General features: G+C 40.3%; 1 protein-coding gene across 1 annotated transcript in view; it reads right to left on the bottom strand.

Moving 5' to 3' along the window:
* LOC127525947 (uncharacterized) overlaps nucleotides 1-15,514 on the bottom strand; it is a 244,709-nt gene that overhangs the window by 110,519 nt on the left and 118,676 nt on the right. The window contains exon 4 of the mRNA XM_051919334.1: nucleotides 4,621-4,766. Coding sequence (XP_051775294.1) covers nucleotides 4,621-4,766 — 146 coding nt within the window. The remainder of the gene's footprint in view (nucleotides 1-4,620; nucleotides 4,767-15,514) is intronic.

Below are 15,514 nucleotides of genomic sequence, written 5' to 3'. Positions count from 1 at the left end.
GAGGGAAAATATACCAATAACAGTTTGTTAAGGATCTGCTTTTTTTGTGAAGCTGCCTTCACTCGAGTGATCACTTCGAGCTTTAAGCCTGAGAAATCACCCCGTAAATGCACACGTTTAATTGCACATCTGTTAATATGTATGCTTACAAAGTATTAAAAGACACTCAACAATTACACAGTATTAAAAGACACTCAACAATTAATGTCATTTACCTTTGTTCCCGCGTTTGACTCGTGCTGTAAATCTCTTCCTTGTTTTCACTTCACGTGATTACGTAGGAGGCGTAATACGTGATGACGCGATACGTGACTCCGCCTCCTCCATTAGAGTATATGGACAAAAAACAGGTTCCAGTTATGACCATTACGCGTAGAATTTCGAAATGAAACCTGCCTAACTTTTGTAAGTAAGCTGTAAGGAATGAGCCTGCCAAATTTCAGCCTTCTACCTACACGGGAAGTTGGAGAATTAGTGATGAGTGAGTGAGTCAGTCAGTCAGTCAGTGAGGGCTTTGCCTTTTATTAGTATAGATAAAATATATGCCAATAGGTTGCTCTGGATTGATTCGCAATGTGCTAGGTTGACCACGTCTCTTTAGTGATAGTGTGGACGGTGGATGTACGACAATAATTTGTTCTACAAGCTGGCATGTAAAGTTTGCATGAGATACAGTTTTTCCAGCTTTTTGTTTGTATAAGACGAATGCATTCCAAATTCACTGTTCCACCAGTTGACAATGTATCATTTTGTAATATTTCTTTTTTGCCTCCTCATAATGGAACTGTAAGTCAATTCTTGATCTGCACGATCTACGCCGCCTACCATGGTATTGTGGTCGACAACAGCACAAGGCTTCATAAAATGCTTGTTGCCTTTTGCTTGTACAGTGACTGTAGCTGCATTGTGTACAGTGCTAAGAAGACAAACATCTTTCTTGTCCTTCCATTTCAATGCAGGCACTTTACCCTTTTGCTAAGTTACTAGCACACCTCGCCGTAATTTAACTCTGCAAAAGTCTTCAAGCATGCCATGATGGTTGGGGCGCACTGTTCCATGTGTGTCAGTCTTTCTTTGCCGCAAGATGTCAAATAGCTCTGGCGAAGTATAAAAATTATCCATGATCACACAGTAAGATTGATCCAGCAGATCATCAAAGCATCAAAGTCAGCACCTATGATATAGAAATGCTGTACAGATTGTATTTTGGATCATACATTGTCCCTTTGCCTGTGTACAAAACCAAATTCAAGATGTATCCCATTTTAGATTCAAAAAGCTCATAAAACTATATGCCAAATCTTGCTCTTTTTGATGCAATGTACCATGACAGTTTGCCCTTATAAGCCATGAGACTTTCATTGCTGCTGACACCATGGTCCGGAATGTAAACACTCAGAAATTTTGCTACAATGGCCTGGTATATCTCCCAAATTTTCTTCAGTTTGGGTTCTGGATGGGTATTCTCATTAAAGTCTTCATTGTTGGTAAAGTGCAGATGTTTAATTTCATAGTGGAAACCTACACTCTGACATAATTTCTCCAAAGAACGGTGTTACCAGAATTTTGATCTTGGACCAGTACCATCATTGCTCAGGTTTCACTAGAAGTCCTTGCAATATCAATAAGCCTAAAAAGGCCCAGATATCATCAGCAGTTACTGGTTCCCATCTTTTTGAATGGGAAAACTGCTTAAGTGTACAGTTATTTGCCCAACACTGTTCAGTGTTATGATTCGTCTCAACAACAATTCTGTTGATCACGTTATCATTCAGGAATAACTTCAGGTAAATGAGTGGATTTTGGCTGTCAACGTACACTTTTATTCATGGCTGCCCCACAAAATGAAAATGAGGTGGTGCTGGTTTATTTGAAGCAGGGTCAACAGACAGCCAGACGTGAGGGTCACTTCTGGATTAATCAAAATCACTTTTGGGCTCACTGTCCATTTCAGTTTCACCACTTCCTCAATACTGCTGATGAGAATCTCCTCAGCATCCTCAACATCACTGCTTGTATCACTAGCAAGAGCATGCAACACCATGGCTCCTGAAAAATGTTTCTCATGAGACACTGTTATTATGGAGGGGGTTACTGATCACACTTACAGGTGAGAGGAGAAGATGCACTGACACCTTTGCCCATGTGATGCTTGGACGTAATGCTTACGCAAGACCCACCTATAACGTTGCCCGAATAATGCTTAGAACTTATGCTGACAGAACTTTTACAGCCTGAGTGATTCTCGGTCCTAATGCTTATGCAACACACATCTATACAGTTGACCAAGTGACACTTGGGACTAACGCTTTTAGCATGGTTTTCACAGCCCGAGTGAAACTCGGGTCTAGGACTAAGGAGGTTAAGTAATATGTTTGATTTCTATCACAACATTTTGTTATTATTTTTTATTATTATTATTCTCCATTTGTTGGATACATTGATAATCTTCATGCACTGCCACCCAGTACCTCTTGGTCTGCTGGCATGAAAGTTGTCCCCTCTATTTCGTGGATTTTTATGCTGTGGTTAATAGGCTGTTCAGTGCTTGACTCATAAGGGCTTGTAAATCTTACCATGAACATGAATTAATCTAGATCAACCTATCCAGGATTGTGGAAGACAATTAAAATGCAGTATTCTGGAACTGGTGCCAAATCATGCTATTGTAACCCAGAATTCATCCTGATATCCAGGATTATCTAACCTCTTTTTCTGGAGGAAGCCCCAAGTTGGAGTGCATTTATTAACAAATAAATTGTCTAATCAAGCTATATGCTGGAATATGAGGCAAATATATGCCTTAGAAAGCAAAACCTCTGCTCTTTCAAAAGATGACACAATGGGCATTTCAAAAATCAGACTGAATAAGGACCAGCACTTGCTTACTTTGATAAGAAAACAGATGCTGGAATATATGAATAGTGTGCAAACTCCCACAGTGTAAGGGCTCTATCAAGCAATAGCTGTAGCATAGAGAGATAAATCTGAATGCACAACTTCTGTTTTTTACTGGATAAACAGCTGACCTTTGAAATAAAAATTGTCTTAGTTACTTACCTGAAGAAGGGGACTGAGAAGCCTTGAATACTTGCATACTGTAATCTGTTCAGTTAGCCAATAAAAGGTGTCATTTTGCTTCACTTTTCATTGCAAACATAATGGGTAAAATATTACAACACCCTACCACTAGCCTGTTACATTATTTTGTTACTATGAAACATAATTAGATTACAGTAAAGAGTTTAACTTGTTACAGTAACTTTTTGTTACTAATGTATACTGTGAAATGCACCAAAATGCAATAGAATTAAAAAGTTGGGGAGCATGCGCTGATAGTGCGTTGCTCCACCCACCACATGACGAACCACCTGGATTGGGACCCGAGTGCAGGGGATGATACCTCAGCACCATACTGGAACAGTGTGAGATTTTTTCACAGTGGTTGGAGTGCCAATCCTGCCACACATCCCGAAGTTTTCCTTGTAAGTTCAAGGACTTGCTTGCAGGTCTGGATGTAGATTAACATCATACACAGGAATAAACAATTGCAGGTTAAGGGCCTTGCTCACCAACATGCAATAGAATTAAAAAGGTATAGGAAAAATGAGATGAAACCACCATATAATTGAAAATGACAAAAAGAGTGAGATATAAAAAATTCTTAAGACAATATTTAAGTAATATTTGTGCTTTTCTGAAGTGACTTAGAGTACAATATCCTTCAATTCTGAAAGATCAAAGAATAAAAAATCTAAATCTACAAATGCAACAACCATAGTACCATTTGTGAATGGCCTTATATAGCAAATATAGCATATATAGCAAAATACAATATTGTACACGTAGTGCTCTGAACTGTGGAATAAATTGATGCAAGAAAGCTTTACTTTTTGATCCTATTGAGCTAGGGTTTTGTAATAACTTTTATATAATTAATAAAGGTGATCATAATTGTAAGTTATGTTAAAGGCAATGTGGACAATAAATATTGATTGGTTTTATATATAAGATATGCATGCATTTATTCATTTTCTGAATTCAAGAGCCAACTCTGCTTGGCATGCTACTCAGTAAAAGGCCATGTACATTCACAGTGAGATAAACTTTGAAACTATAATCTTTGGCTTTTGAAATGAGTGCAAATTTCCCAACACCATGTCAATTGTGCTTGTAATACGTTCATGCAGCTCAGGTGGATTGACATAGATAAATTGGCTGTGGTTTGCATTTGGGTGTAAGTGTCTTCACCTTGCAATGGACTAGTGTCTTGTCCAGGGATTGTTCCTGCTTTGCACAGGAAGCTTCCTGGGATTGACTCCAGCTTTCCTGTGATCCTGCTCTGGATAATTTGACTTAAAGAATGGTCAGCATAAAGCGAATTTAGATGTTGGATGGATGAATGGATGGATGGATGGATGTGCTCATTGTAGCTCACTTATGTAAGAAATATGGGGAAGTTAAAACAAAGAAATTAAAAAAGTCAGAGATGCAATTAATTTTCAAATAACAAATAAGATGAAAAATTTTTGTAAAATACTGGCATTATTATAGTAATGATGCCTTCAGATGTTAACAGCTGAATTTTACAAAATTGTAAGGTAGTCTGTGATATATTACCTTTCTCTAAAAGGGCCTTTGCCTCAACAGGTGAGCAAGATGGTTTCACTTTAGATGTTGAAAGAGCTTGTGATCCACAGACAAACATCCCAGATGTAGATGTTGTTTTATTTTTTGGTGATATCAAAACTCCTCTTCGCCCTGTGCTGTAACAAGAATTATAAAAGGCTTACTGTAAAAGGTACACTTGTGTCTGTAATACAGGGCAACAAATTCTTCCAATAAAAACATGATATATTCTAGTCCATACTTCAAATTAATTTCTATAAAAATGTCAAACACTAATTTTATTAAGTTATAATAAATATACAGTATTCTAAGTAACAGTTTGCAATAAACTTACTAAAAAGATAGGTCTTGACTTTAAGATTTATGCTTTAACTGGTGTGTATGTAGTTAAAAATAATATACACTACTGTTCTGTTTTGTTCTTTCCATTGACCTTCTGCTGCTTACAGTATCTGCTCCAAAACTCTAATTCTGACTGACAGGTCCCTACGTTGGTTTAGGTCTTACTACCTCAAATCTCTTGTTGATGTATGTGTTACTCAAAGAAGCCTTTATGGTCCATTTAGTGCCAATTCAATCTCAAGGTGACCTACACATTTACAGTATGTCATTTCTCAGTTCTCAGTCAGTCTGAAGAATGAAAGGGAGAAAGAAGTTAGGAGATATGATTTGATCCGACCACCCGCCCACCATATAGCCTAAATATCTATGGGTTTTTATCCAGAGGCTGGCATTGTGGATGATCTGGAGGATGTTCGAAATGTGGTGTATGTCGTTTGCCCAAGTACTGGAATATATTGCTGCATCATCTGAGCAGGCATCACTTTAGGCATTGTGAGACCAGAACAGTCTGTCCACCAAATGCTGGAAGGTCACCGGGGCCAAGTGTAGCATATAGGGCAAGGCATGAAACTGCCAGTGGGCCGTAGGAGTGCTGTACACTGTCTTTTCTTTTATGTCTTTTAAAACACTCAACCAGACTATCTATCTGTGGATGGTAAATCGATATTCTGTGGTGAGCAGTCTTGGAACTCCCTGATTTGTGACCGATATGTGGCATTAGCCACCCATAGGATTGTGGCCTCTGGGTATCTGATGACATAGTCCACCAGAATGAGGATATACTTGTGGCCCGTGGGCAGAGTGTTCGAGTGGGCTGACAGTGCTGATTCGTTTGAACGGGATGTCAGTTAGTGTCAATGGAATGAGTATACAAGTTGGCAGGACCTGCAAAAGTGGTGCACCACCTCGTAGACACCTGGCCAACAGAAGTGTGCCATAATCTGCTTGAAAGATTTTTCAGCTCCTAAATGCTCCAAAAGGTGTCCATTAGCCAGATCACATACGTCATCCTGCCTGCGTGTAGAGTGCTTTGAGTAGTGAAAAAAGCACTATATAAATGAAAAGATTTATTATTATTATAAGGTCACGCGAGTAGGAGTTGGCTCCTGGTTTCGCCTTGATGTTCTGCCATCTGATACAAAAGATTATTGTGTAACACAAAGTAAGGCAGAGATGACATGGGCCCATCGATGGATTATCCATTCACTACAGCAATTGCACTCCTTGTATGCTTCAGGGAGTCATCATTCTGCTTGTCCTTAAAAGATGCAGGCAGGGTGTGATAGTGCAGATCCAGCTACTTGTTCCCTCTTCCATAATGAGAGCCTCTTGAACCCGACAACGTTGATAACGTAACCAGACGAGCGTGGCAGATGGGGATAAAACACTCCAGGCAACAGGATGGTGTAAAGTGTCCTAGTGGTTTTATTAAAAACAATTCAAAAGAAGTGTTCAAAAAGTATAGTGCATCCAAAATCCATAATAAATAAATAATCCTTAAAAGGCTTAAGGTGGAAAAAGGCAACCTTGATAATATCATTAATACAGGGTGAGCCAAAAAGAAGTATCTAATTTTAAACGTTTATTCTACAAAAACGCTACAAGATAAAATAGATACAAAAGATCAAGGTCCATATCAAGTCAATGTTATACTCAGTATGATAATAGTCAAACTTCCAACAACAGTTTCTGTGACAGTACCTGGGCTGGCAAAAGAATTCCTAAATGCCTGAACAGAAGGAGTGATGTCAGAGTATTGCGCTCAGTGTGCTGATAGACATAAAGTTCAGAAAAAGTGTACCTTGTAGCCATAATCCAAGAGAAAAACCACAGGATTCAAAAAGCAGACAAAGAGGCAGGCAGCAGACCATATAGGCAATAAATCCAGAGGTTCAATTTTTTTGTCCATGGAGCAGAAGCGGCAGACAAAATGCATCAGCGTAATCTCTCATAACCCAGAAGTGAGGGCCGAATTACAATTGCGAAGCATGAAGTCTTGTTTCTTTTTCTGTCTCTCTCCCTCTCTCTACACCACATTGCTACTCCTCCAGTGGAGTATTGCCTGTTTCTACTCCCAGCTCCAACTCATCTGGACAAGGCAGTGCGGTCCCTTTTGTTGGAAGCACTTGCAGGTCATATGGAAGTCCCAAATAGTGGGGAGTGTAATCCTTTTCTGGCACCCACGGACCCCAGCAGGGCTATTCTACTGGACTACAATTCCCAACATTCCCTGCTGTTGTCTGAACAGGTATCAATATCCAGGGCTGCAGCCATCTAGCATTCTGGAGGAATAAATAATCCCTAGAGACAGTCCTTCCATGTCTTTCCCTTTTATTCCAGCCAGGAAAGATATTGTGAATACATCCGGTTGGGACACCTGTCCATCCACCTGGGGCTCAAGTTCCAGGCAAGGAACCTTCCTCTCTCTTGGCTGGGATACCTGTCTATCTGCCTGATGTCCAAAGCCTTAACCAGTACACCACATTGCCTGGCTACTAAGTAAAGAATGAAGATCCTTGTTGCCGATAATAATAATGTTGAAAAGAGAAGACTGGCATTCATATCTATAGTTATAGTCTGCTCAAATGTTACTTTGTGAAAAAACATTTAGGCATTCACTCATTTTTGAGATGTGCTCATTTCAATGGGGAGTTTTGAAAGTCCAATCTGGGTAGGAGCAGGTATAAAACACGAATCATCATTGGATAGGACCTTGGAATAGTCTGGGAAAAAATGCTTGAAAAGTAAGCTTGGGTGATCCATAAGGAATGGAAAAAAGATGCTACAGCTCAGACTGACACTCTGAACAAGACACCAAAGCCAGTGTGATTTCTCTAAACCAAGAGGTAACAACAGGGGGACTTTTTGGGAGTGGTGAGACGACTGCTGCTCGAAATGAACATTCAATGGTCAGTACACTGCCTAACATACTGTACTTTCTTCCTTAAGACCTATTAGAAGGAAGATAAATATCTGGAGATGAAGAGAAAGAGAAGGTGACAGGCATAACACATCTGTGAAGTTTTGTCTTTAATTTCACCTGTGAGTTATAATGCACAATGACAATTAGTAAGCCTGCTCCAAAATATGTTTATAGACTTTGTAAAATAACAGTCTCGATCCACTGTACTAATTTAATTCCCTTCATAATCCTAAACACTTCAATCATGTCAACTCTTAATCTTCTTTTGCTTAAACTGAAAAGGCTCAGCTCTTTTAATCTTTCTTCATAATTCATCACCTGTAGCTTTGGAATGAGACTAGCCACTTTTCTCTGGACCTTTTCTAGCACGACTGTCTTTTTTATAGCCTGGAGAACAAAACTTCACATAGTCCTCTAGATGAGGCCTCACCAGTGCATTATAAAGCTTGAGCATAATCTCCTTGGACTTGTATTCTACACACCAGGCTATATATCATACCATTCTGTTAGCCTTCTTAATGGTTTTTGAGCACAGTCTGAAAGTTCATAGTCTAGAGTTCACTAAGACTCTCAATTTTCAAACCTCAATTGTATATTTAAACCAAACATTTTACTTCCTAGGTGTAATACTTTACATTTACTGACATTAAATTTCATCTGCCACAAATCTGCCCAAGCCTGTATGTTGTCCAAGTCCCTCTGTAATGATTTAACAGATTTCAGATTATGTGATAATCCACCCATTTTGGCATCATCTGCAAACTTAACCAGCTTGTTACTTATATTCCTATCCAAATCATTTATGTACATATTAAAATGGCAGCAGCCCTACTACTGACTCCTGTGGAACACCACTCTTAACATCAGTCGGTTCTGATAATGTTTCTCATGCCTTTACCCTCTGCTTCCTGTGTCTGAGCCAATTCCACAACCATCTACAGAAACACCATGAACTCCCACTTCTTTTAGTTTGATGACCGACTTCTTATGTGGAACTTTATCAAATGCTTTTCAAAGTCCAGATAAATAATATCATGCTTCACTTTGATCATACCCTTTTGTTACTTCCTCATAGATTTCCAGCATCTTAGTAAAACTTGGCTTCCCTCTTCTAAAACCATGATGACGGTTCAGAAAAACTCCTGTACTTGCCATGTGCTGCTCAATCTTATCCTTAAAAATTCATTCCATAAATTTTCCTGTGATGCATATTAAGCTTTCTGGCCTATCGTTGCTTGCATCTGCCCGGTCACCATTTTAATATAGCAGAATAATATTTGCCATTTTTCAATCCTTTGGAATGTCCCTATTGTGCAGTGACTTCCTAAAAATATGTGTCAAGGGTTTACATTATGTACTCGATAACCTCTCTAAGAAATTGAGAGTAAATATTATTTGGTCCTGGAGATTTGCTGGATTTCAACCTAGTCAATGTAAGCAGCACTTCTCCCTCTACAATTTCCAAATCAATCAGTACCTCCTTAGGAGTTCCATTTACTGCAGGGAGTTTATGTACTTCCTCACTTGTGAAGACCTCAGAAAAATACTTATTTAGAGAATCTGCTATTCCACTTTACTATTGCTGATGCACTTTACCTCCTCATTGACTGATCTTTTAGTACTAAAATGCTGAAAGAATTTCTTTGGATCATGTTTTGCCTTATCTGCTATATTCCTCTCCAAACTTTAAGCCTTCCTGATATGCTTATTAATGGTTGCTCTCATGTTCTCATACGCCCTACGATTCACATTGGAGTTATTAGTCTTGCATGCCTTATACAGCTGTTTTTTTCCTTTGCGGCTTCTTTTTTACCTCTTTATTAACCCACTGTGGAGTTTTTCTTTTTAATTTCCTATTAATTCCAAATTTACTGTAGGTATATACCTGTTTTGCATTACGGTAGTATATTTTTAAACCCGTTCCACTGCTCCTCAACTGTCTCAAAACTTAAAAGCTTATCTCAGTCTATCCTTAGACATTGTCACATTTGATGAAAATTTGCCCTACCAAGTTAAACTTATCAGTTTTAGTCTTTACGTCCATCCTGTTACAAAACATAGAGAATTGTGTTATATTATGTTCACTTGACCCTAGTGGTTCAATCACCTCTACACCCTATCCTGATTATTACAAAATACTAAATCTAGATAGGCTTCACCCCATGTTGGTGCTTTAACATACTGTGTTAAATTCCAGTCACTGATTACTTCTAAAAACTCCTGTTCTTGTGCTTCGTTATTTGGAAGGTTACCCCAGTTAATATTTGGTTATTTAAAGTCCCCCATGATTATAATATCACCTTGTAAACTTACCTTTTTATTATTACTAAAAAGATGTGTGCTGTAATTACTGCATGGATTGGGCAGTCTAACACACTCCTAAAATAAGGCCTCTATGCCTAATGCTTTCCCCATGAACCCACATCCTCACTAAGACAGGGCTCATCATCCAACTGAACAGGACTTTCATTTAAATTCTGTTTAACATAAACAGCAACCCCACCTCCTTTTCTGTTCCATCTATCCTTCCTAAAAATGTGTATCCCTCTATGTTATTACTCATTCCCATCATTGTTATTTAGCCAGTTTTCCGTTATTGCTATAATATTATAATTATGCTACTCTACATACAACCCCAACTCACTTGGTTTATTTTGATACTTCTAGCATTAAAGCAAGGTATTTCTAATGTGTTACTCCTTTTACTTTTATATTGACACATTGGGTTAGAATTTACATTACTCTGCATTTTTATTTTTAAACACTTTGTTCCTCCTTGTAAAGTTCTAAACCTGGCCTGTCCTAAACTCCCTGCCCCCCATTTCTTAGTTTAAACAATCCTCGACTAACCTACTCATACACCTCTCCAATACATTGGTGCCACTCCGATTCAGATGGTCCCATCTGTTCCAAAAGGAGTCCCAATGCCCCATAACCCTATACTCCTCTATCCTGCACCAAGCCATGCGTTAAGCTTTCTTATCTCCTCAGTTTTACCTGGACTGGCGTGTGGCACAGGCAGAACTTCTGATTCTCAGCCTGGCACCCAACTCTTCAAATTTGGATACCAGAACTGACCAACTACTGTATTTCATTTGTTCTGACATGAATAATGACAACTGGATCCACCCCCACTGGCCAAGAGCCTATCCACCTTTCCAGGAAGGTCTCCCACCTGAGCACCCAGAAGGCAACACAGTGTGACAGAGACTCTAATGATTGAGTCCCCAACTATCACTACCTCTCTCTTTCTGGGAACTAGTTTTGAGGTAGTCCTTTGGGGCTCCTCATTGCTGCCTTCCTCTACCAGGTTCAGAGACACCGTCCAGCTCTGTAAGGACCTGAAAACAGTTTGACACTTCCAATTCTGGGGTTGCCCCCTGACAGTGTGCACCCTTTACCTTACACCTTGTGACTGTGACGCATCTATCTCTACCTGTATGGTCTAGATTCTCCTCCTGCGCTACCTTTGAGGTACATACTGTCTCTTTAAGGGACATCTGTGGCAGGTCTGCGAAAGCTATACAACAACTCAGGTCAGCCAACTCCTCCAGATCAGCAACCCAAAGCTTGAGGTGCTGGATCAGCTGGCATCTCCTGCAGATGTAGCTCTCATAGGGGCTCCTACAAGCCATCATCTAAAACGTCCAACATCCAACAGGACTTGCATAGTACTGGCCTTATTGCTAAAATTTGAGATAGGATTACTAAAACTACTTTAAATTAAATGATTTAACTTAAAATGGTAAAACTAAAAAAATGAATCCAAAGAAATTAAATAATAGAAATGCTACAGCTATTCTATTAACCTAGCCACAGGGGATGCACAAACCAGTGTGTTTCTTCGTGCCAGTCCCAAACCCGAATAAATGAGAAAGGTTACGTCAGGAAGGGCATCCAGTGTAAAATTTTTCCAAATCAATATGCGGACAACAATACAAATTTCCATACCAAATCAGTCAAGCCCCGGGTTAACAATGACCACCACCAGTACTGTTTACCCAATAGGATGCTGATGGAAATTGGGCTACTGTTGGCCAAAGAAGAAGAAGGAGAAGAAGAGGGGGGAGACATATCCAGAGGCAGGAGGAGAGGAGGAAAGTAAAGAGAGTGGAACTGAGGGTAGGAACTTTGAATGTTGGCAGTATGACTGGTAAGGGAAGAGAGTTAGCAGATATGATGGAGAGAAGGAAGGTTTACATATTGTTGCATGCAAGAGACTAAATGAAAGAGGAGTAAGGCCAGGTTGATTGGAGGTGGATTCAAATTGTTCTATCATGGTGTGGATGGGAGGAGAAATGGGGTAGGGGTTATTCTGAAGGAACAGTATGTCAAGAGTGTTTTGGAGATGAAAAGAGTGTGAGACAGAGTAATGATTATGAAGCTGGAAGTTGGAGGTGGGATGATGAATGCTGTTAGTGCATATGCCCCGCAAGTTGGGTGTGTGATGGAGGAGAAAGAAGATTTTTGGAGTGAGTTGGATGAAGTGATGAACAGTGTACCCAAGGGACAGAAAGTGGTGAATGGAGCGGATTTCAAGGGACATGTTGGTGAAGGGAACAGTGGAGACGAGGAGGTGATGGGTAGGTATGGTGTCAAGGAGAGGAATGAAGAAGGTCAGATGATAGTGGATTTTGCCAAAAGGATGGACATGGCTGTGGTGAATACGTATTTTAAGAAGAGGGAGGAACATAGAGTTACGTATAAGAGTGGAGGAAGATAAACACAGGTAGATTACATCCTATGCAGAAGAGTCAATTTGAGGGGGATTGAAGACTGCAAAGTGGTGGCAGGAGAAAATGTAGGTAAGGGTGGCAGGAGAAAATGTAGGTAAGCAGTATAGTATGGTGGTCTGTAGGATGACGTTGGAGATCAAAAAGAGGAAGAGAGTGAGGGCAGAGCCAAGGATCAAATAGTGCAATTTGAAAAAGGAAGACTGCAAAGTTGAGGTTAGGGAGAAGGTGAGACAGGCACTGGGTGATAGTGAAGAATTACCAGACAGTTGGGAAAGTAGTAAGGGTGACAGCAAGACGAGTGCTTGGAGTGACATCTGGACAGAGGAAGGAGGAAAAGAAAACTTGGTGGTGGAATGGGGAAGTACACGAGAGTATACAGAGGAAGAGGATGGCAAAGAACAAGTGGGATAGTCAGAGAGATACATAAAGTAGACAGAAGTACAAGGAGATAAGTGCAAGGTGAAGAGAGAGGTGGCAAAGGCTAAAGAAAAGGTGTATGATGAGTTGTATGAAAGGTTGGACACTAAGGAGGGAAAAAAGGACCTGTACCAATTGGCTAGACAGAGGTACTGAGCTGGGAAAGATGTGCAGCAGGTTAGGGTGATAAAGGATAAAGATGGAAACGAACTCACAAGTGAGGAGAGTGTGTTGAGCAGATGGAAAAAGTACTTTGAGAGGCTGATGAATGAAGAGAATGAGATAGAGAAGAGGTTGGATGATGTGGATGATGTGGAGATAGTGAATCAGGAAGTACAACGGATTAGCAAGGAGGAAGTAAGGACAGCTATGAAGAGGATGAAAAATGGAAGGGCCGTTGGTCCAGATGACATACCTGTGGAAGCATGGAAGTGTTTAGAACAGATGGCAGCGGAGTTTTTAACCAGATTGTTTAATGGAATCTTGGAAAGTGAGAGAATGCCTGAGGACTGGAGAAGAAGTGTACTGGTGCCAATATTTAAGAATAAGTGGGATGTGCAGGACTGTAATAATACAGGGGGATAAAATTAATGAGCCACAGCATGAAGTTATGGGAAAGGGTAGTGGAAGCTAGGTTAAGAAGTGAGGTGATGATTAGTGAGCAGCAGTATGGTTTCATGCCAAGAAAGAGCACCACAGATGCGTTTGCTCTGAGGATGTTGATGGAGAAGTATAGAGAAGGCCAGAAGGAGTTGCATTGCATCTTTGTGCACCTGGCGAAAGCATATGACAGGGTGCCTCGAGGGGAGTTGTGGTATTATATGAAGAAGTCGGGAGTGGCAGAGAAGTACATAAGAGTTGTACAGGATATGTACGAGGGAAGTGTGACAGTGGTAAGGTCTGCGGTAGGAGTGACAGATGCATTCAAGGTGGAGGTGGGATTACATCAGGGATCGGCTCGGAGCTCTTTCTTATTTGTAATGGTGATGGACAGGTTAACAGACGAGATTAGACAGGAGTCCCTATGGACTATGATGTTTACTGATGACATTCTGATCTGTAGCGATAGTAGGGAGCAGGTTGAGGAGACCCTGGAGAGGTGGAGATATGCTCTAGAGAGGAGAGGAATGAAGGTCAGTAGGAACAAGACAGAATACATGTGTGTAAATGAAAGGGAGGTCAGTGGAATGGTGAGGATGCAAGAAGTAGAGTTGGTGAAGGTGGATGAGTTTAAATACTTGGGATAAACAGTACAGAGTAATGGGGTTTGTAGAAAAGAGGTGAAAAAGAGAGTGCAGGCAGGGTGGAAAGGGTGGAGAAGCGTGACAGGAGTAATTTGTGACAGATAGGCATCAGCAAGAGCAAAAGGGAAGGTCTACAGGATGGTAATGAGACCAGCTATGTTATATGGGTTGGAGACGGTGGCACTGACCAGAAAGCAGGAGACAGAGGTGGAGGTAGCTGAGTTAAAGGTGCTAAGATTTGCATTGGATGTGACGAGGATGGATAGGATTAGAAATAAGTACACTAGAGGGTCAGCTCAAGTTGAATGGTGGGGAGACAAAGTCAGAGAGGTGAGATTGTGTTGGTTTGGACATGTGCAGAGGAGAGATGCTGAGTATATTGGGAGAAGGGTGCTAAGGATAGAGCTGCCAGGGAAGAGGAAAAGAGGAAGTCCTAAGAGGAGGTTTATGGATGTGGTTAGAGAGGACATGCAGGTGATGGGTGTAACAGAACAAGATGCAGAAGACAAAAAGATATGGAACAAGATGATTCGCTGTGGCAACCCCTAACGGGAGCAGCCGAAAGAAGAAGAAGTTACAGCTATTTTATTCCTTCTACCCCCAATTCCCCCCCCCCCCCCCCCCCCCCCCCCAAGCTCCTGTAATCTTCTCCCTCTTGACTGCATGCTGTTTGTTCTTCTGTAAGGTTACTTTACTTTTCTCTGTCTGTTCTCCTAACCTAGCGCTCCTCTTATTCCTTACTTAAAAGCTCTCCACTCACACTGTTTGTACTCCTTCGCAGTAATGAAACGTTACACTGTTGCTCTGTTTAACTGCTCTACTTCCTGACCACTAAGAATTGTCCAGTCTAAAAAAAAAAAAAAAACTTTGCTTAGTGAATTAATGCTGCTAGATTTGTCATATCTGCACCGTTGAGCCTTTCCCTTTCTTACCTTGATGACAGCCACTGCCCTTTTTTTAACTAAGGAATCACTGTTTCTGTTACTTATTAGCTATTTATTGTTACAATGCTGGTTTATATACTTACTTATTTACTTACAGATGCCGTTAAAGCTACCGCTGCTTCCTGCCTTACCTTGTCGATGCTAGTTCAAATACAAATAACAAAGACGAGTACACGTAACAAGTAACAGTAATACTGATGGTTTCCTCTTTGTGATTATATAACATTACTTCTATTTATTATGTACATAACATTACTTCTATTTATTATGCATTTTTAT

Source organism: Erpetoichthys calabaricus, chromosome 15 (assembly GCF_900747795.2).
Source record: "Erpetoichthys calabaricus chromosome 15, fErpCal1.3, whole genome shotgun sequence".
NCBI classification, from domain to species: Eukaryota; Metazoa; Chordata; class Cladistia; order Polypteriformes; family Polypteridae; genus Erpetoichthys; species Erpetoichthys calabaricus.
Note: the sequence above shows the minus strand (reverse complement) of the source record. Positions and strands in the feature narration are given on the sequence as shown.